Below are 24,090 nucleotides of genomic sequence, written 5' to 3' on the forward strand. Positions count from 1 at the left end.
GCGCAACCAAGGACATGGCAGCTGGGCAGCAGGGACAAGACTCCGTCCTCACGCACTGTCATGCACAAATGATGCTGCGGGGTGCGGGCAGAGGGTGTGGCCAACATGGCGCTGCAGGGCCGCCTGGGTGATCTGCGGCAGGCTGTGGAGGCTGTAGGTGGGCTGTTTTTGGGGCACTCAGTGTCTAAAAGGTTCGCCATCACTGTTTTAATCTGAAAGACCTATTGTTTTTCAAAGTTATGCTTGTACCTCTCCCCTAACTCCCACACGGGGCATTTGTTATTGGCTGTAGGAGGAGGCCAGTAAAACTACAGAAGAGAAGGAGGAAAAGCCGTCTTCAGAAATTGAGCTGAAGAAGACAGTGACTGAAGGCAGTGACTCAGAGGGCCATGTATGACTGTGCAGCAGAAGGACAGTCCTGAACTTAGCCTGCACCCAGACAGGTTTCTGAAGAGCTCAGAAATTCTACAGTGTTTAATGTAAAGTTTGTTTCAATAGGCATTATTGTGGAAGCAAAAGCCTATCCAGAAGCTTCACAAGAAAGGATAAAATTACTGCCACTGCTGTGACCATGCTCAGCAGTGCACCATAAACCGAGGACAGCAAGGGACCACATCAAGTGGAACAAATGGTTCAGTAACAAATACCCACAATGGTTCTTGATTATAGATGGCTAGACAGTGACCAGGATAGGGCCCTATGCTGATAGGATACAAGAGCTGTCAGTTGTATAGATTTGGCATTGCATTTGGTTGTATTTATGGTAGCACTACATGGGTTTATTCCGTATGTCAGAAAGAAAGGCCCAAGTGCTGCCAATTCAAGGTACGACTCTCATGTTAGTAGAGTCAAGTGGAAAACAGTTTTAAAAGTCAGACTCCTGGGATTTTATTCTCTCTGTCTTGTAGTTCCAATGGGTTTGTGTAGCACAATAGTTTCTCAGGGAACTGAGTAGTCCAAATCGTGCTATTATTGTGGTTCTTGTTATTAAATGATTGCTTGCTGGCAAGGTTGCCAGTGTGTTGATGACCGAGTACAGCAGAAATGCCAGCTTCTGAGCATGAGCATTTTCCACCTCTCATTCCCCACTGAGCTGTAATATAATCAGCATCAAACAGCGCTGATTAGCTGCTGCAAGAGGAGGGAAAGGAATCTGGACTGAACCAGGCCATTTTCTCCCCCTCTCCAGGATCAGTTGGGTGTGGACATAGGGATGCTCAAGGACAGAAGCCTTTTTCCTTTTTATGCATTTTTCTTGCAGTGTGGGTCAAATGTATGCAGTAATCAACTTGAATTATGTCTTGAGACCTATTGAATGCATTGCTCAAGTTTATAGCATGATAGCAATCAGGATTTTTTTAAAAAAAAGAAAGAAAAACGTTTTCTTTCAAAAAAATCATTATGATTAGTTTTATCAGTACTATGGTGACATGTTTTGCAACATTAAAAACACTTTTAGACACTAAATTTATAATTAGGTTTTAAAACTTTTTGCTCATTCTGGGAATCCTTCTTTAAACTCTTGTTTGGATCCCCCTGAAGATGTTGGCATGTATTTGAATGCTTTGGAAAACAAAGTGAATGCTATAAATGGTAGGACTGGGTAGTGTTTGGGGCATGACGGTGAAAAAGTTGATTCACAGTGCACAGAAATTCAAACAACACCTATCTGCAACTCCTTAAACCAAACCCATCTTTTTCTAGAATCTTCAGGAGATCCCTGGAAAAGCTGAGGCTGCTTCAGAAAAAAGGCTTTGAATCTGAAGTGCCAAACCATTTTGCCTTCAGATCCAAAACACCACTCAGTCCTAATAAATATTTTTTAAATATATTTTTTTCAGGATAAAGCAGTGAGGTTTTGCTGCAGATGGCTCATATCAGTCTGCATTATATCTCAAACATTCATTAATAGCACTGAAATGCATTTGAGTGTTCATTCCTAGGGAAATATAATTTTACTTAAGCCCCATTGAAATGGCAGCATGTTTGCCTCATTGCTTTCATTGGGGCTTATGAAACTAATTTTTTCTCTGGGTCTGGATCAACATGTTTACTGATCTGTGGTGGAACATTACATTTCATTGTGCATAGAGCTGTACCTCCATTACAGAATGTATAGGGCATTTTGCTTTCCTGTATGTCAGATGGGCAACACTGCTATATTTTAAATTTGTTTAGTATTTTCAATGTTAATTTCACTGGGAATTTAACATACACTTAACTTTTTTTTCCTGGTGGTTTTCTTCTCTGATAAAATGCAGTTTTATTTTTTTTCTTCCTTTCTTTTCTCATTGAAATTATTGTTCTCTCTGTCTCTTTTTTCTGCTACTGTTCCACTGTTTAATCATATACAGGTAGTCCTCAACTTACAACCGTTCATTTAGTGATTGAAGGTACAACGGCATTGAAAGAATTGACTTAATGCGACTTTTCACACTCACAACTGTTGCAGCATCCTTTTGGTCACATGATCAAAAATCAAAATGGCAACTGACCCGTATTTGTGACGATGGCAGTGTCCCAGGGTTATGTGATCACCTTTGGCGACCTTCTAACAAGCGAAGTCAGTGGGGAAGCCTGATTCACTTAACGACCGTGTTACTAAATGACTGCAGTGATTCACTTAATGCTGGCAAGAAAGGTCGTAAAATGGGGCAAAGCTCACTTAACAACAGAAATTTTGGCTCAGTTGTGGTCGTAAGTCAAGGACTACCTGTGTTAACATGAACAGAGAAGAGATAAAATGTCATTGGCATTATTTTTAAACTTTAAATGAAGCATGGCTTCCTCTGTTTTAATAAATAGAGATATACCCAAACAGTTTCTGATTAGGAAAGCAGTATCTGTTGGCACTAGGCAGATCTTCTGACGGTGCTATCTGAAATTTGAATGATAGATTCTTGTTGGTTATTCTGTTCATTTAGCAGAAACTAAATTTTATTTACCACAGTTAATACTACCTTTTGAATTATTATATGCCTCTCCACATATATACCCAAATTTCTGTACAGGATATTAAGAGATGGAAGGAATAATATGGCTATCTAGAGTACACTGACCAGCAATTTCGGACACATGTCCCAATGTTCATTTTGTTACATAGCTGATTATATTATATTTCTATACCAAATTATAGCCTTCAACATTATTTTCATGAGCCATATTGACATAGTAGGAAGCAACTCTCAGATTTAGACTGCAAATCGTAATTCTCATTTTTGCTTTCTGTGTTCATAAACTGTATGAATTATTGAAAGTCTTAATATAATAAGCATCCACAATAAACAAGAAAGAAGATACAAATTCGTTCTGGATGAAAATTATCCAACAATAGCAAAAGAATAATTTTTTATGTTGCAATATTTCACCACTGACACGGAATTTAGTACAAGCAGTAATGTGTCTTGTTGTCTGGTATTTGTTTTTTCAAAGAGGAACATGAGCAAATGGAATGTCAGACCTAGACTATAGATAGATATGTTATTTTGCCTTGTTTGAACCACAAATTTTGAGAAGACTCAGCTTGATCTTCCAGATGATGTTGATGCTAGCCATGTTTTCAGTTTCACCATGAATGCTTCAGCTACAAGAAAGATTTTCTGTTTGAAATAGATAAAACTTTAATGAATAGAGGCCTCTCCCAGCTAGGTAGGATTAGTATATGCTATTGCCCTCCAAATATTATGTGTCATCCAAAATGTGTTCCAATTCTTTTAGAAAGGTTACTTTCTGTGGTCCTAAAATCTGTGACTGAAACAAGGTCACAGTTGTTTTAACCTTTCCACTTGTACCAGTTCCTATATTTTTATGCTATCTGTCATAATATTAACAGGGGATCCTGGGCTTCAACTAATCTTCCCTTTCATATCTGTACCATTACTCTCATTTCTCACTAAATTAACACTAAATTCACAACTTTGTGGAGGACATCACTTTAGTGTGATGTGGCTTGGAAATATATACCTCTAAGGTGGATGTTCAACATTTCCTGTTTTGCATCCTGTAGATTCTTAGCTTATTTTTAGTTATATGACTGTTGGAACATCAAGATAACTACATCTACCTCAGTAATGTGGCTTTTCTTTTGTTATTCAACTCAGCCATTTGATGCTTGATTACTTGTTCTAAATTAAGTTAGTTCTTTCAGAACTATTCTATGCTGAAGAGAAATTCAGTTATATTATTTCATATATCTGGATTATATTTTGCTATGGATAGTACAGAGAAAAAAATGAAATAATTCAGTTCAGCCATCAATGAGATTTCTATCTGATTTTTCTCCTGAACTTTTTTTTAAAAAGATGACCACATATTTTCCTCCTGTAACTTGCTGAATGATTGCTACTGATAGGAATCAATTATCCTTTGCTACCCAGAAGTTGCTGTATGTAATTGCTTGAGTAAAGTACCCAAAAGCTACTTTTGTTTGGATCTCCTGTTGAAGAGAGAGAAGTATAATCATTAGCAGTATGGAACACAACTTCAGGAACTGTTTACTTAGATATATCAATTATTTTTTAAAAAAACAATTGTTTTGTACAACTTTTAAATTGCTCCTGGATTGGACAAATGTTTTTACTATCTGTGGACTCTTAGAAACGCTAATATATAGTGCTCTCACCAGAAGCAGGTTTGCCAGTATCAATGCTCCACTAATGGAACTTATATAATACGAGATAGATGAATTCTTCACTAATTCATGCAATCTTAGTATGTTTTGATTTCTACTGACTGACATGGGCTTTGTATTCTGCTAAGAGTTGAATGGCCATGGTGTACATTAAATCAGTTTCAAGATTTTACATTACCACTAATAATCTATTGTCTTACACAGTTTGATGCTCATTTCTGATCTACGCAGAGAATACCAAATACTTAAATTTTTGTGTTGCTCTCTAGACTTCATTTTTCTATTCCATTTTGCTAAAGGAGGCAAACTTTGACAACTATATGATACCTAACATATCTTCATCTATTTCCATTAGACTTTAATTCCACAGTCAATAGGTAAACTAATCTGGCCCATTATTCCTGATTGCCTTTTTTCTTTTTCCTGTTGTGATGCCCATATCTAAAGGATCAATAAATTATATTTGACCTTGGTAGTTAGCAAAACATGCAGCTATTTGCCTATTTCTTAGATCACAGAAAAAGACCAGGACTTGTGCCTATAACTCTGATGGACTCTCAGAGATATTCATAAAGAATGAAAATATTTCACTGTTTCAAAGTGCCTCTCAATCCTAACTTTGCAGATTACCATCACCTATCAGTCTCTCACTTTGTGCCTGTTAGCCATGCTAAGTTCAATGATACACTCAAGACTAAAATACAGATCTATATAGTACTTCACAGAATTATGTCCAAAGCAACCTGATTTTGCTGTCCCCGTGGAGTATCTTCTGGATAGCATGGCCTAGCAATGCCTGTTAGTGTCTTAAGAACATAAAGCCTGAAAAAATAGGCTGTCCTTCCAAGGGAATATTGCTGCTGAGTGTTTTCTCTATAAATATTACAGATGTGTAGAAATGGTCAATTATCCTTTTACTATGTATTGTCTCTTGTGTCTATTTTCCTACTTTCTCAGTCCTCACCTATCCTGAATTACTTGTAAAGTGGAATGCCAAGTTAATAGTTTGAAGAGTTTTCAAATGAGACAGATGGATTTGTGAAGGGTAGGTCTGTAAATAAAGCTACTGACTAAGATGCAACTTCTATCTTAACAGAGAACGTATCTTAGGTAACAGACAGTGGGAAGGAAATAAAGAGAAGTTGCTGTCTTATTTTGCTTTGTGAGTCATCCTTCTGAAAGCATTTACCTGGTCAATGTGGGAAACAGAATGTTGCTTTAGCTTTAATTTCTCCAAGCAATGTTTTACGTGTTTCATTCTCCAAAGTTTAGCTTGTTTATAAATATGTACTAAGCACACCAGAATTATGCAGGCATTTTATTATGCATCATGTTTTTCTTGAATCCTGGTAGATTCTACCCCACTAATTGGAAAAGGTATTTTGGAGAGAAGCTGTATATTGGAGCTCAGCAAGATAGAAGACTGCAGTTAGTTTAAAATACCCAAGTTTCAGAGATTGATATGTGAGAGACCTCAACATATTTTAATAGTATAAACGTATCGGGGGAAAAATATAAAACAGTCCTTCACAGTTTAAACTGCTAAAGTGGAACATCTCCTTTGCTAATCACACAATTGACACTTCAGTGACAGAAAGCACAGGGTAACAATGGAAGCTGAATCCCAGTTGAAGACACACAATGCCAATGTTCTGTGTTGCTTGCTTTTTGTGGGAAGCCAGGTTGTTTATATTTGTGTTGTTATTCATTTACCTTACTTTACATTTGCTACTGTAAGAAGAGAACCAGTTTGGTATAATGGTTAAGGCATCAATCTAGAAACAGAAAAAACTGTGAGTTGCAGACTTTGCCTTTGGCAAAAAATCAGCTGGATATGTTTGGGCCAATCATACCCTCTTAGCCCTAGGAGGCAGGCAATGGTAAATTATTTCCAAAATCTTGTCAAGGAAATTATAGGGGTTTGTCTGGACAATCGCGAGGAGTCAACACTAACTCAAAGGTACAATAAGTAAAACGTCTGCTAAGACTGCCTAGTGAAACTGTGGCCTCACCATATTCCTCATCCATCCCCTTTTCACTGAGGGAGGTTTTCAACTCCTGTGAATGCAGATGTGGCCCATCAAACATTATCTTGATGTGCTTTTTCCTTAGCTTTTTCCTTAATTAACTTTTGTCTCCAGGACAGAAATGAAAACAAAGGCCACTCAAGGGAGAGAAGACTGAAAGCTGTGCCCAGCATTGAAACTGTAAACTCTCTTTAACCAAGTATGCTAGCTAATACAAAAATTAAATCAAGCTTACAGGATGTATTACTGCGTTGTTTATAATCACAGCATCATGGCATCATGTTAAATTGTGTGTGTGTGTTGGCTTAATTTGTGATATTTACACAGCCATTATTGTTTGTTACTCATGGTTTATGGATTAGCATGTGCAAAAAATAACCAGTGTTTTGATTTCCACGTAGAGAAAAAAACTGAATATGCTATCAACTTCGGAGCAGAGAGCTCCTTTCTTCAGAGGGAATTGACTGTCTCTAGTGAGGCAATGAAGGGACACGGTGGCTCAGTGGGTTAGGATGCTGAGCTTGTCGATCAGAAGGTCGGCAGTTTGGCGGGTCGAATCCCGAGTGCCGCGTAACAGAGTGAGCGCCTGTTACTCGTCCCAGCTTCTGCCAACCTAGCAGTTCGAAAGCATGTAAAAATGCAAGTAGAAAAATAGGGACCACTACGGTGGGAAGGTAACAGCGTTCCGTGCGCCTTTGGCGTCTAGTCATGCCGGCCACATGACCACGGAGACATCTTCGGACAAGTGCTGGCTCTTCGGCTTTGAAACGGAGATGAGCACCGGCCCCTAGAGTCGGAAACGACTAGCATGCAGGTGCGGGGGAACCTTTACCTTTACCTTTTAGTGAGGCAATGAATTCTACCCAATATTTTCTTGAAAATCTCAAAGAGCTCTTGAAACAACAGAGGTGGGAAATAATATTATTCTGAAGTGCCCTCAAACCATGATGCAAATGCAACAAAAACACCACCACCACCACCATAAAGTCAACGGATTGCTATTTGGGTGTCGTCCCCCCCTCGCGCTCCAATTTTCCCTATAAAAGCAGAGGCTTACAGAGTCTATTTAGTTCTTACCTAGTTGGCCTTAAGGTATTGCTACTCAAGGGGATATCTGAGTCTTCTCTCTTCCATGCTGCTGGAGGCAATAGAAGCGTACAATGATAAATTATATCATGGCTGTCCTGTAGGTAGTTGAAAGAAAGAAATACAACCACAGTACAGCCTTAAGTCAGTGGAAGTTTTTTCCCCCCCCTTTTGTAGATTCCTTTTAGAATAAGGAACCTACATCTATTTTTTCTTACAAGGAAATCTTTCGGAAAGCATTTCTGCAAATTGCAAACTTTGCTATTTCTTCTGTCAAATGGCACCTCCGTGGCCACCACATATGTGCATGAGCATTGCCCCAGAACTATTTGGCACTTATTTTATAAATATTTACTTTTTAGATAGATGAGCAAGAAAACTTAAATATACTTTTGCCACGTTAAAGGAAATGGAGAGTTCACCCAAAGTATGAGACAAAAAGCAAGGGTGATGGTTGAACTGGTGCTTGACGGAAAGCTTGTGAAGTTGGACTTAGATTACTGATGACATATTTGCTATGCCTGCTCTTTAAATACATAATAGGTCTTCATTCTGTGAGGTTCTTCATTCATAATTCTTGGAGTTTGGTCATTTTTCATATCCATCTGTAATTCATCATATACTAGCTGAAAAATGGAAGTCAACGTCGTAAAGAAAACAGCTAACCTATAAAATATTATCCCATTTCATATTGAAATCCACCCAAAATAATTGATCAGATGCATATTGTTAATTAGCTAGCTTATTTTCTGTCCAGCAAGAGAGGCTAAAGGAATGTTTCCAATAGAATTTTAACCTATAAAATAGCAGTAGAGTAGCATCACCCTATAAGATTTATTAAAATATAGCACAATAAATTAATATCTTTCTAGTGGAATATGGCTGTGCTGAGTAGAAATTAACAAACCTGAATTCTTTAAAAGAATGTTTTTTTAAGAATTAAACCCATAACTGAATAGGAAGCTGAGTTCTGTGGTGCTTAAATTAGCATACTGTTTAAACCTTGCACACAGATGGGTTGTTCCAAGCATGATCTAGAAATCTGTGTATCTTTGGAAGGTAAGACCTTCCCAAAATACCTGTTACAGTGACTTAAAGCACTTAAATTTTGGGGAAACCATTTTAACCCCTATTTGTATGAAATAATAAAACAAAAATAAAATCTGACCATTTTTTCTCAGCATGTCATGCTTTGTGCTTTTCTATACATCTACCAATTCTTAACAACAAGGCACTACTATAATCTGGTAATGTATGCTTTCTTAAAAAGAGCAGACATCAGTTGAAACACGGTGTACGACCTAATAGAAGCAGAAGTAAGAATTTTATTAGAGAAGGGAAGTCGAGGCAAACCAGCTTTGGAAAATTAAGTTGACACTGAAAGAACGCGATGATTTCTGATATATAGCATATTGGTACTTTTGAAACATGTAATTTAATTAATCAAAGTCATTTGTAGCCATTAGCAATAACAAAAGCATCATGGATTATAAGCACCCAAACTGCAAGTAAGACTGAAATGAGAAGTGAAATTTCCTCCTATCTGAGCGAGGAGAGATCATGTTTTGTCCTTACCAAGGTCAATTTGCCACGACATGCATTGTCTGCCTAATAAACTAGATGAACTGAGCTGTTATTTCTATAGAAACAGAGAACAGCGTGTCATTTAAATCCAGGAAGGGGATTAAGCTCTGCCTAACTTAGATTGCTGGCCTTTGGACCAAGATAGGAGGCTAAAATAGCTGCAAAATGGAGCAGCTCTGACAATAGCATAGTTTTAGCCCCTTTCCCTGGAGTAAAATAAGAGCAAAGAAAGGAAAGGAGGCTCTGATCACCAGAGTGGTATTTCTTAACAGAAAGCAGTGGGATAATTATGGAAATGCCAAATTAATTGGCTTCTCACCAATATTTCTAGAGTTCATCACATAGCAAAAGGTGCTGCCACTTTTGCAACAACTAATCCAAATGCTCAATGTTTGATGAAACCTCAACTGGGACATAAGTGATTGTAAGCACTGATCAATAACACCACATAATTATTGGCAGTCAATGTAGAAGTGTCTTTGTGAAACTGTAATTTCAGATTTGCAAGTTTCTGTTAACTTAGCTTTACAATAAAGTAGAATTAGTTTTATCTGCTCATGTTTCCTGTCTGGGCTATCTGGTAAAGCTGGCAGAAATAGACTTCTGGTGGTTTGCCAGAACAGATATTTCCTTAGTATGAAAGGCTTCTGAGAGGGACCTTGGAGTCCTAGTGGACGATCATTTAATTTATGAGCCAGCAATGTGTGACAGCAGTCAAAAAAGCTAATATAAATCCTTGGTTGTATAAACAGAGGCATAGAATCAAAATCATGTGAAGTATTAGTACCACTTTATAAAGCCTTAGTAAGGTCACACCTGGAATACTGCATCCAGTTTTGGTCACCATATTACAAAAAAGATGTTGAAACTTTGGAAAAAGTGCAAAGAGCAACTAAGATGATTAATGCCCTGTAGACAAAAACATGAACGATTGCAGGGTTTGTGTTTGGCTACTCTAGAGAAAAGAAGGACTGGGGGGGGGGGACTGATAGCAGTGTTCCAGTATTTGAGAGGTTGCTACAAAGAGGAGAGGGTCAACTTATTTTCCAAAGGACCAGAGGGCAGGACAACAAGCAATGGATGGAAACTAATGAAGGAAAGAAGCAACCATGAATTAAGGAGAAATTTCCTAACAGTGAGGACTATTAACCAGTGGAATAGTTTGCCCTCAGAAGTTGTGGGTCCTTCATCTCTGGAGGTTTTTAGGAGACTGGACAGTCACTTGTCTGAAATGGTATAGGGCAGGGGTAGGCAACCTCGGCTCTTTTATGACTCATGGACTTCAACTCCCAGAATTCCTGAGTCAGCATAGCTTGAAGTTGAGTTGAAGTCCATGAGTCATAAAAGAGCCGAGGTTGCCTACCCCTGGTATAGGGTCTCCGGCTTGGGCAGAGGGTTGGACAAGAAGACTTCCAATTCCCTTCCAGCTTGGTTCTGATTGATTGATTGATTGATTGATTGATTGATTGAATAGTTTGGAGAGAGTCTGTTGTATCATTCAGTGGGATCACCATCTTGTGAATAGTGGCACATTCAAGAGGCAAGTGAGGGCATAAGAATAAGGGGGACAAAAGCAATAATAGGCATGCCTGATTGTGACTAATGTGAAGAAACGTAGTATATGATAGAACTGTTCCTTGCTCAAACTGTAGGCAATGAAGCCAAACCTCAGAGTAAAACTATATAAAATGCACATATGATCACAGTGGAAAGATACTTGGAACCATGCATTTTGGGAAGGGTTTTTATTTCTCTCCACCACTACCCACCGCATATCTATCTTGCCTCCCCATTAAAATATCCTTCAAAACTGCTAATTTCCCACACATTGAAGTTTTCTGCTACCTTGTGAGGGCAAATGGCTCCAGAGTATTAAGTTCAGTGATATCACAGCACAGAGGAAGAGTTCATTTCTTGCACATCAGAGCACCAATTCATGACACTATGTGGATCAGCATACCCAATCTACCTTGTTTAAGTAAGCAAGCTTTTTTATTCTTATATATTAAACATGAAAAATGTGTGCCAAAAATCCATAAATCTCCAGTGTATACTTTTCCAAGAAACAATGTTGTCTACCATAGATACTTTCCATTATTTAGGACGGTGATGAGTGTGTGGCACTGCAAATTACATTAAGAAAATGATCTTGGTTAGGTTTGTAAAGATGTGATTGCATGCTTGAAAGATATCACAAACTTTATACCAGTCAACAAAGATTTGGAGATTATTATTCTGTATTTAATGATGAATTTTGCTCCTTTGCTTTCTCCATCACCTCTCCTAACATAACCTGAATTTACCGTACTTTCTTGCCTGCAGCTAGTTCTTTGAAAGCCATTTGGATAATACCATAGTAGTAAAATGCCACCTAGTGGAAAAATATTCCTCTAGTGCTGAAATGAAACCAGGAAATTAACTGAACAAGGAGATAAGTATCATTCCATCAAAGCTAAGATAACATAATCAGAGACAAGGGTTGTGTTTTTAATTATGGGCTTGCTTTTGAGCCCAGTGCAGAATTGTTCCATTAGAAGAGGAGATGAGATAAATAAGCAAGCTTATAGAAAAATTCATGTAGGTTTCTTGGTACAATCCAGATTTTGGAAGTTGGTGTTGCCTGTTGCCTCCATACAAATTTTTTTTTATTTATTTTGCCCTAGCCTATGGCTCTGGGATTTCCTGGTAGATTCCAATCCTAATATGAACTTTCTTAGCTTTTCAAGAAAAAGCCAAAGTTAACAAAGCTCGGTCATATTATTTTTAGAGGTACCCTCCTTGAATACCTCCTAATATTGGCAGAAAATCCATCTGAATAGAAAAGTTTTCTGTAGATTTTACATGAACGTAAAACCTCAGTGGTAAGAAAGTAACGGGATTTATGAGGAGCCAACTCTTAGCCATTCGTATTCTATCTCTTAGTTTTAAATTAACACTAAAGAAACCAACCCAAAAGAGAGCCTTTTTGTTGCCTCTCCCATAACTTGATTATTGAAAGTGTTCTAATGTCTAATAAAGGGACTATATTTTCTTTTCTAAGCAATATTTGCATATCAAAAATTAGCAATAAGGAGAAAAAGTAAGAATCTATTTTGGAAAAGCAACTAGCAACTACCAGCTTCAAATGCAGGCTTAATATGTTTCAGATATTTAGCAGGCTAGTGTCTATATTTTGCATCCGTTGTGGTTTCCACTTACTATTTTTCAGGATATTGCATGCCCAAGTCACAACATGACCACAGTAGAAATGTCAGTAGACCCAACCATGCAATCATCACCATTGCTGCCATTTAGAGACCCAGAGAGCTAAGGAGCATACTCTCATCCCTCCAAGCATGATTGAATACCTGGGGATCAATAATATTTGTATATTTATTGAACTGAATGAATTAAACTGGTAATTTTTGTCCTGACTGTGCCTACTTTTAACCCAGTTTGCCCTATTGTTGGGATCCAGCCTTGAATTTCACATATCATATAAAGCCGACAACCTGCCAATTGTTATCCATCTCTTTTGTAGAATTACTGCAACATTCCTCTTTGACCATAATCTAGAAGTGAAATTAAAATGACAAGTAATTCATGTAATTGTATAATTCACACATCATCTCTGTTCGCAAGCATGGCTTTTCTTGAGGAAGAGAATTTGCAGCTGACCTTTTGTGTAAAGGATGAAGTCATATGCTCCATTCACGAGGATCATGGGAAATCCTCTCATCACAAGAACGGATTATTGACTTATTTTATTTTCATATATTTGAACCACATATATCCCTCAGAGGGGAGCTCTGCACATTGTACAATAAAATGTTAACATATAAAAGAAGCATATAAAATTTTAAAAATTTAGAAGGTGGCAAGAATGATCAAACACTGTTAAAATTAGTTTTAATTAGTTAAAAAAGTGAAGGGAGGGCTTTCAGGGGATTAACCAGCCCCACGGTTGTGTGATCCTCTGGGCTCCTCATGCACTGCCACAAAGCCATTTTTTCACTCCTTTTCAGAAAACCAGAAAAGTGAGGACTTGCCTAATTTCTGGGTGAAAATATATTACACAGGGCAGTGGCAATGGCCGAGGAAGCTGTCTTCCTAGGCCCCACCAGTCAGAGGTCTTCAATTGATGGGGTCTGCAATATATATCTTTTGACCATATCAAAGCATTGTTTATTTATTTCAAAATTGCTTCATAGTCCATTTTTATTTCAAACACAGCTGGAGAAGAGATGAAGTTGGCAAATAAAACAAAAGTGAATCAGAGACAGAAAAATAGATTTATTGGATGTGGGCTGCAAAAGTTCGGATGAATGCTTATTAAGTTCTTAACTTCATCCAATGATCAGCCAGATTTTTGGAGTACAGAACAATTTTTCCTAGCCTATCATACAATACAAATACAAACAAAAGGTGGAGAACCATTTAACGAACAATGATCCGAGGCAAGTATGGCAGGGACTGCAGCACTTAACCAACTATAAGGGCAGCACGAGGAGCATGGCAAACACCGATGCCTCATTGGCTGAGGAGCTGAATATCTTCTTCGCCCGCTACGAGGTTAAGAGACCAGACCCCGTAGCCTTTGCTGGCCGGCCTTCTGACTCTCAGCCACTCACCCTGTGTGAACACCAAGTGAGAGCTGTATTGAAGGCTGTGAATCCCAGCAAAGCCGCAGGCCCAGATAGGGTGCTGAGGATAGTGGTCAGGAATTGTGCTGATCAATTAGCAGGGGTCCTGACAAGGATTTTTAACATCTCCTTGCAAATGGCATGTGTACCATCGTGCTTGAAAGCAGCTACCATTGTCCCAGTCCCCAAGAAAACTGCAGTTGAGTGCCTGAATGACTACAGACCTATTGCATTAACGTCTGTAGTCATGAAATGCTTCGAAAGATTGGTTCTCCAACATCTTAGGATATGCCTCCCACTGGACTTTGATAAACATCAATTTGCCTGTGTGTTGGGGGGGAGAGCACGGGGGGAGGCTCAGCTAATCTCAATGTACACATGTTGTACTTTGACAATAAAGGATTATTATTATTATTATTATTATTATTATTATTATTATTATTATTATTATTATTATTATTTTATATTTATTATGGTATTTTATATAGGTTCTTTGGTGAGCAAAGCAGATCTTCTATGAATAAGCAGTGGCCCTTCCAATCTTATTTATATGTTGAGTGTGGTTCTCATACATTGTGAGGATAGCTAATTGTGAGGGAATTAGGAATCTCTAAACCAGATTATAGCTTTTTTTTTTCTTCCAAGTAAGCACTATAAAATTGGAGTTAGATTTTATGGAACTATCACTTTTGCTCAGTGGTAGGGTTCAAATAATTTAACAACCGGTCCTCTGCCCTAATGACCATTTTAAGTATAAAAAACAATGTACCAAAAGGTAGTACTTGGTGACCTCGCCCCCTTTCCTGTATGCACCAGTTGGGAAGCTAGAGAGATGAAGTGTCTATTCCCGAAATTATCTCTGAGAAGCACCACCTAGTTTTCGCTTGAGTTATGTGATCAAAGGCACCGCGTCTTCATTTGGTTTCTGTTGTTTCTCTCTCGGACTTCTGGGAGGGTTTTTTTTCCCCCTTGGCCTGGAGGGAAGTTGAATGAAAACCAGACGTATTCTGGAAAACACAGATTTATCATAACCAGTTTGCTGAACTCGACAAAAAATTAGGTATCGGTTCTGCCGAACTGGTGTAAACCGGCTGAATCCCATCACTGCTTTTGCTACCATCCAAAGACATTTGCCAGTGAAATTTACGTGGAAAAAAAATATTCTAAGCTGCAACACTAGTGTGGATAGTTGCACATGTTCCACACTTGCATTTGACAGGTGTAGTACAGACAATCTTACAAAGCTACAATAATCTTCTCTTGGCCCTATTTAAATAAATTGCAGCGACAGATGTCCCATTCGCCTAGTGCCAGTCCATCAGCCCCTGAAATCCTATTAGGTAATTTGAAGGAATAAAAATAATCTCCCTAGCTTTCCAGTTCCTTTTCTTCACTACATTTCCACCAACATCTCCGCTAGTTACCTGAAGAACCTTGAGTTGAAGTTTTACGCTGCTTCAGAATATTTCTGAATCAGTGAAGTGTATTCAGACTCTGAAGGAAATCAACATGTGATAATGGGTGCTGGTCTGCAAAGACAGAATGATAAGAATATCAGAAAACGGAGCACCCACAGGATGGAGACAGTGAAGTCTTTGGCTTGAAATACAAGACACTGAAGTCCTATATCCTATAGCACGTTGCTTTATTTATGCTGGCGCTAGAGAATAAGTTGCATTCTTCCCATACGACTGCAAAAAAAAGTGGCTGTTCTTTCCAAGACCAAGCCTTTCCCTTTTTGAATTAGTGGCTCTACATTGTTTACGATGCCCCTTCAGTCAGACATCCTCCGTGAAGTATGGGCATCCGAAGGGTAAGTCTATGTATATTCTCCTTAAGCAAGGATAAACTATCTTTGACATGACATTGGCAATCTAGATTGGAAGTGAAAGTAGGTTATTTTATCAAGTCTTTCAGAGCTGGTTCCAGTTTTGGAATGCAGTAAGACTTAGATACGACAGCTTCAGTTGACCCACCATCTCTGGGTGAATTTTCTCTTCATTTTTATGACTATGGTACTATAAATTTGCCAATCTCCTTTCTCTAGAAGGAAAAGGACAAGGAAAGGGGAAAAAATCTGTCTTATTGTTTGCTTGTATGCTCAGGAAGGAAAGTAAATAGTCAGGGGCAGTGTGGGGTGGAAGAATGGGGGGAGGGCAGTAATCAAGCTGGCCAGCAAGTCCAAACAGTATTGATGCTTACTGGACCTGAGGTCCTTCTCAACATCTCCTTTCTCATGATTAAAGTAAAAGGAAGCTCTTTAAGAGTCATCTAGGAACATTTTAGAGATTTTCAACGTTATGAATTATATTTGCAATAAGTAATATCTTAACTTGAAATGGTTTCTCTATGTGTTCTTCTAGTTCAAAATAAGCAAAAGGGAGTGAAGTGAGAGAAATGAGTGAAAAACTAGTTTAGTTTTCCAGTCTCTAAACTGAAAGTTTGCTCTTTCACATCATCCATTTAACAGTCTGACCTCAGAACTATTTCCTAGACAGGCAACTTGATAGACTGAAGAATCTCTCTACTTTTATCTTCCATTGATTATAGCAAAGATCAATGATAGTACAATTTCATTCAATGGTGTTAGTACTTAAATAAATACGTTCTTAAGAAAAATTAAATTATCTTAGAAGATTTGGCTATCCTGTGATGTTTTGCTCCTATTTTTTAAAAAATGAGAATATGATTTATTTTAAATTCGATCCTTGGAGCTACAGGGAGCAAAAGAAGGGTTAGAATGGACATGCATTGATTGGTATTTAAAGATCACTTGACTTGCCTACTAATTACCGTAAGCTTCCATAGACTCCAGGGAGAAAAATATATAACTTCAGGCCAAATTGATATGTATAGTTTTAAGGGTGCTGGTTTAGTGCAGCCATGGCAAACTGAGATAGTTTGCAAAGAGGCAGCTTTTGCTTTGTGTTATGCCCATGATCCATGCTTCAAAATGTTTTGAATATCAGTCCTATCATTCTTTGCTGACAGCTAGAGATGGGAAATGTACTTTAACGTATCTCAGGGGTACCAAGTTTAGAAAGGCTGGATTAAAACAGAAGAAGCCCCTCCTTGGATATGAGATTACTGGTTGGACCCCTGTCTCTGCTATGAATTCACCAGATAGTATCTCTCAGTTTGCACCCATTTGCAATATGGAATTACTCACCTAACTTGCCGGTTTGTTATTATTAAAAGTTTCTATTGGATGCAAATTTCTCTGGATCATTCAAATGCATTTTATAAATGCTAGCAAAAACTGTTGACATAGGTATCAATGCTGCTAACATCGGATGTTCTTGCTTTGACAACATAGGGAAATGCAGCCTTTTTCTCTCCTATGCTGTAGTCTTAGAATTAGATGATACTGGGGGAGGAGGAGGAATGTAATGGGAGTTAGTTAGACATAACAATTCAGGGGCTTTTGAAATAAGAGATGATAAGAAATAGTGTGGTGGAGAAGGGAGGGAAAGCTTGCATTTCAAACTAATTGGAGAATGTGATTTATGACCGTTAATTAGAGGAGGGAATTGTGCTTTGATACTATGTGTTTAGGGGAGGGGAATTCAGATTTTGGCTTCGACCATGTACATGCCGATGCTATGCAACTTGAATAAAGATTCTTTAAGGTAAACAATGCCTCGAAGTTCTTTAAAGAGTTCATCTGTTGGAACCATGACAATAGATTTTTCCACCTAGAAAACTATGGCTTTTCTAATATTTGTTGCAGCCCCAGTGAACAAGATGCACTGAGTTGTAATTATTGTAATTTTGGGTCTTGAACATAAATATACTGAGCACTATTTAATACGACATTCTCATAAATATAAGCCATATAAGCCGTACAAGACAATCCAGGCTAAGAAACCAAAGTTATATAGGTCAGAACTACTTTTATTGTAACAACTAAGTCTGGTGGCTTCTCCCTTCCTTCCCTTTATCTTTGTGTGAACTAGGGAGGGGATTGTCTAAGATGTTTTCTCACCTTACTTTCTTGGCCAGGGCTCAAGCCCCATTTATCCAGCCATTGCCTTAATAGCAGCTCTTCCTCCTGTCCTTCAAGGCCATTTCCTCTTTCTTCTACAATATGTCTCCTTCCCTCTTCTATCTACAATTTAATGATATAAGCCAGTTTTCTCCTATCTGGCTCTTGTTGTGACTAAAACACCCGTGATTCTTCAATAGCATTGGCCATCAGTTGAGTTGCAAAGGCTTATTTATATCCTGTCCTTCTGCTGCAAAAGAACTGCTCAGGGCAACTTAAATATTATTTAAATTATCTTTCATAGAGCAGCAATATAAGATAATCAACAATGAGATTGCCAGGATCAACTATTAAAAATAAAATAGAATCATAGAGTTGGACACATATCCCTGAGAGAGGGCTACCCACTCTTTGCTTGCACACATTCAGGAAAGGGGACCCCACCATGTTTCTGGGCTGTCAGCTCAACAGTGAAACTCCTTTTATTGGTAGAAATTTTTTTCTAATACTCATTCAAAAACTGTCATCAGGTAATTCGAATCCACTAGTTCCTGTATAGCATTCTTCAATAGCGGACAACAGGCTTAATAATATTTAGGGAAACTAGCTTTAAAAATAAAACACAAACCAGTCATGATTGACTTAAATCTCAAACCTGGATCCAAGACAATTTCTGGGCTTACACATTGCATTAAGCCATAGTTTGTTCAAATACTAACCAACATAAAGGGTCAACTGGCCTCCTGGGTAGAAGATTGCTCAGCTGGAATAAGATAACCAAGATGTTTTCACCCCACCAAATATGTTTCTACTGATATAGTATGCAGATCCTCTGAGGAAGAACAGAGTACATAGGTGACAGTGATTTGCACAGATCAGCATGGCCAACAAGTGGCAAGAAAGAGATCCAGTTGTTTGAAATCCAGAGAAAGTCTATGTAGAGGAAAGTAATGTTTCAGGTATCTTGCTTCCAAACTAGGTAAAGCTATCAGCAACATACAATACTTTGGGCATCTGGCATAAAAATAATGCTAGCTAGAGTTGATCAGATATGGAAGGTTCAGTCCGGTGGTGGGATTCAAATATGTGAACAACCGGTTCTCTGTGTGGATGCTACTTCCAGAAGTCCATTCTTGGCCTGGGCAACAAAAAATTAGCTACCGGTTCTGCCAAACTGGTGCGAACTGGCTGAATCCCACCACTGGTTCATTCTAACATTTGAAGAGGGTGGAAATATCAGAGTTTGACATGGACTTATTCATTCTGGCACACCCCGTTTCTAATATTCTTACATCAAGGATGAAGAACATGGATTGGAATCAATGTCACAGAAGGGCAGGAGGACTAAGAAGTATGGTACAAATGTAATTATTGAGGAATGATTCTATTATATGATTGCCTGTCTGCAGTGTGAATGCATGACCAGTTTGTGTGCTGTATTACTAATGTCTGCACTGCCATCTGCTGGCACATTCAAGTTTCACATGTAATCCTCACTATATATATATAGGGTGCAGTGATCCAGGTTTTTTCCATAAACATTTTAGCTTCCAGTTTAAAGTAGACCTTCCTAATTCCTCATGTTTTTTTTCTTTATTCCCCTTTTATTAGTGCAAATGAGGAATCTGGACCTCAGAAACTTAATAAACAGGTAAGAAAAATCTCCCTATTCAACCTTTATTTTATTTATTTATTTATTTTAATTCCATTTATATCCCGCCCTTCTCCGAAGACTCAGGGCGGCTTACAAGCTTAGCAGTTTGATTGTTCACGTATGCCTCACATACTGCGTATGCGTCTACTACACTATTTTGAATTTCTCTGCTTACACCAGGGGTGTCAAACTGCCAGCCCATGGGCCGGATGTGTCACACCAAAAACGCACCTATTCCATTGCCAGCAATAGGAAAAAAAAGTCACGATACGTCACAACACCTCACGTGATGTCGCAAGTTTGACACCCGTGGCTTACACATTGTGTGGCTCCGGAGATTAGAATGTTGATTTTCACTCCAGTGAAGTATCATGTCTTAAAATTTCATCACCATGGCTAGATACATTGGTACTAAACAGGCTTTACATCACTGGTGTTGAAATGGCCAATATCTACATCCCAATCATTATTTCTTGTATTTCAATCCCACCCTTCTTTCAACAGGCAGTTGCACAAGGTTGTTCCATAACTCACAGCTTTATGATGAGATCATTGTCCTTCTCGTCTACGCACACATTTTTTATGGATAGGTGGGCACAATCCCCACAGTTAATCCCTGTTTATCATCCTTCATTGTTGCAACATCTAGCCTTAATTGGATAAGCTACCTTCTGTCTCCCTGCATAGACATAAGATTGATATTGCTAATCTGAACAAATTAATCTCATAAAAGAAGATTGCAGACATCATTCACATCATCAACCTCTTATTGGCAGATTCTGCACTAGCACCACTTTTCAAACATATTTCTCAACCACATGACCTGCATTTCATCAGTCACAATTAATTATAGTTTATGACTAATGAGATTGACTGTAAGGTAATCTTGATCCATCTGCTTCCTCTGTGAAGACTTTTGAATGACCTCAATCTCAGAAGAACTGTGTTGTAATGTCTGAGAGCATCTTGTATAGTCTCACAATCTCATTTAACACATACTGGAGCAATAACCCTGCAGTGATCCATCTAAAGGGCCCAATCAGTGTAAACCTTTGAAAGCTTCACATCTCTTCAAAAGGTCAGATGCTACAAAAAGAAATGGAGGTGGGTAGGGTAGAGATTTTGACCTTGAAGCCATAAAGCATGGGTGTCAAACTTGCTGCATGACATGACATGTCACGACCTTTTTTGCATTGCTGGAGCTGGGGTGGGTGCAGCCTTCGCATGATGCAACCGGCCCGCAGGCCAGCAGTTTGAAACCCCTGCCATAAAGCTTGTGTCATCAACTCCTGTGATGTTTCACATAGATTCTAAATTTTGTTGTGATGCAAGAAATAGTTATTCCCTATTTTTTAAATTCTACAATCCACCATCACCAAATCCTCTCTCCATTTTCCAGTGAAACACCAAGTCCTAATCTCCCAATCACATTTATCTGAACTCCTATATAATGTCCAGGGTAATAGTAAACAATCTTTGATATTCTGTAATAAATGCAGCCAATGATTCAGATCATCCAACTCTCTCTCTCTCTCTCTCTCTCTCTCTCTCTCTCTCTCTCTCTCTCTCTCTCTCTCTCTCTCTCTCTCTCTCTCTCTCTCTCACACACACACACACACACACAGACAGAGAGAGAGAGAGAGAGAGAGAGAGGAGAGAGAGAGAGAGAGAGAGAGAGAGAGAGAGTATTCATACCTGATCATATGTGCTGCAGCCTTATGCCATTGCCATTGTGTAACAAAGGAAGATACATGGGTGGAAAGTGGTGTCTTCTACCTCCACCCCTTTATTATGTCATCTAATAGTGGGTGGGCATGTTGATACTTTCTGCTTCCTTGTATTTGAAAGGAACCTATATGTTGGAGCACGCTATGGCTTGGGGGGGACACACAAATTAGGTATGTAACTACATAACGCAACGTTGCCTGCAGGTTTTCTGATTTATCAAGGACTTTGTAAACCTGTCCTTGTCTAAAAGTCTTGCTTTTCTATAGTTTGCAAATAACTGCTCAAGTTGATTAGCCCCATCATTTGAAGGCAAGGATGACATAACTGCTTTAACCTTGTCCCATAAAGAAATGCACACTCTTTTCCCACTAGAGAGTTAAGGAGTGGGTTGTTGTATATCGAGTCCTTCCATAGCCACTTTCAAGAAGAAATAATGTTTCAGGAGTCGTGTCTCACATCACAGTATAACTTGGCTTTCATACAGACTCTGCAGTTTAAAACATTCTGCTTCCTCATATGAGTTTTTTTTAAAAAAACACAAATGAGCATCACTATTTCATAAATAAATAAATAGGAATCAATAACTTTCACTGCTTAAGTCTTCTTATATCTGCCAGTTCCAATAGTGTAGCAAGAAAGCAACAATATTCCCCAATTTGTACTGGCTTGTTGAAAAGAATATCACTGCAATTGGAGAGAAATAACATCTGGTCTTGCCATGACATAAACAAAGACATAGTGTTTTCTTTAGCATCTAGGCCGAATTGCAATGTTCTGTCTCCCTGCTACTCCTTACTTGACCAGCATAATAATAATAATAATAATAATAATAATAATAATAATAATAATAATAATAATAATAATAATTTGGAAGGGACCTTGGAGGCCATCTAGTCCAACCCCCTACTCAGGCAGGAAACCCTGTAACATTTCAGACAAGTGGCTGAATAACAACTTCTTGTTTCTTTCTTTCTTTGCTATCAATTGGAACTCTGACTGGTAAGTTCTTTCAAGGATCATTTCTATCTTATTCAAATATGCAAACTTCTCGGCATGCTTATAAGGAGGAAACTTTGGTTACAGAGTGAAATTTTATAGGCTTTATTTTTATTTGTTTTTAAATCAGTAACTCTAACAATGAGATTAACTTGTATAAACACTGCCGGTTAAATTCAAGCAAGCTTGATGGTGTTGAAAATGGTAGCAAGAAGTTAAGCTTTGCTACCATTTTTCATATTAGCACTCTTTAGATATTAATCTCATTCTGATGAAGGACACTCCAGATGTTTCTGAATTACTGCAGCTTCTTCTCATATGCCTATGTGCTTTTAAAGTTATTGATGCAAGAAAAAAAAACATAAACATTATATTTCTTGGATTCCATACGGACTGACTTTCAAATACTGTCAGATATCAAACGCAGAACATCAGATACTGATTCCAAATACAGGAATTGGACATACATCCTTAGAAACCATGGTGGAGGGTTTTCAGTGCAACTCTAAACATGTTTATGCAAAGGCAGATCTCATAGAAGATGCATAGAACTGCAGTCTAAAAAATAGTCAGATTTCTTGCAGTTGTAATAAACATTGCCTAGAAAAAATGTTACAAACCTTATTACTATTTATTAAATGCTGGAATCCCGAGTAAAGGTTGACAATGAAAAAAAGGCATTATTCTACTTACACTATGCACTATGAAGCCATATATGTCTAAGCCTACACGTCAATGATTTCTCAGTCCTCGTGGTGCTATTTAATGATCCTTAATAAAAGTTGTCCATCAAATAACTGATGAACTATTTTTGCCCTATCTGGGACAAAGTCATTCCTACTTTTCTGAGCCACATTTCAGATCTTTATTTCAGTGTGCTAAGGTAGTAGAGATAGTTCACAAGTGCAGTATCTTCAGCCAGTTTTGCCCTGGCTTCCAATAATTGGCTTGAGACGCCTATTTGAAACAGACACCGATTCACCTATGTGCTGGGTGGATTTCACTTCTAGGATACATACTGAGTTTGCACAACACTCTGTTATACAACTTTATGGAAATCATATTATCAAACATAATTGTTGAGTTATGCCCAAACCAACCAACAAAAGAAACCATATCATGAGTTTCATATATCATAATATATCTTGCTTCACACACCATATTAAGACAATGGCTGAGATCCCATAACACAGAGGTCCCCAACCTTTTGGGCACCAGGGACCAGTACCATGGAGAAAGGTTTTTCCATGGACCAGAAGGGGTGTGGTTTTGAATACTGCCTGCATCCCGAGGATGGAGCTTTGCTTGTTTGTGCAGCCCACTTGCTGGTATGCTGCGGACTGGTGCCAATCCACAGACCGGGGCTTGGGGAACCCTGCCATAACACACTCAATCAAATCAATTTTAATGTATTGCAGTTTAAATGTGAGACAAATCTGCCTAATAAGTTGCAGTTTTTAGCAGAAGTAATGGGGATATAGAGCAAGCATCTAGACTACTTATATTTATGTAATCTTAAGATTTTTTTCCCCAAAAAAATACCTGGCATGGCTGGCTCAGGAATTCTGGGAGTTGAAGTCCATGAGTCATAAAAGAGCCGAGGTTGCTTACCCCTGCAGTAGGTGTAGTTCAGCTATTGAAACTCTGGATGACCACTAGATGGCAGCAAAGAAATACCCAAAACCTTAATTGATTTAATGGCCACAGATAGTCACATCCCCTACTTTCATCATGTTTTCTTTTATCTTTTTAACTGGAGATGAATGAAGCCCAATATT

At 38.3% G+C, this 24,090-nt stretch overlaps 1 protein-coding gene across 3 annotated transcripts in view; it reads left to right on the forward strand.

Moving 5' to 3' along the window:
- Nucleotides 1–5,715, forward strand: part of FKBP5 (FKBP prolyl isomerase 5) — a 48,297-nt gene extending 42,582 nt beyond the window's left edge. For all 3 annotated transcript variants that reach the window (XM_083357804.1, XM_083357806.1, XM_083357805.1), the window contains one exon: nt 293–5,715. In XM_083357804.1, coding sequence (XP_083213930.1) covers nt 293–397 — 105 coding nt within the window. In that variant the 3' untranslated portion in view covers nt 398–5,715. The remainder of the gene's footprint in view (nt 1–292) is intronic.
- Nucleotides 5,716–24,090: the final 18,375 nt, after the last annotated feature.

The sequence above is a fragment of the Vipera ursinii genome, assembly GCF_947247035.1.
Source record: "Vipera ursinii genome assembly, chromosome: 3".
Taxonomy (NCBI): domain Eukaryota; kingdom Metazoa; phylum Chordata; class Lepidosauria; order Squamata; family Viperidae; genus Vipera; species Vipera ursinii.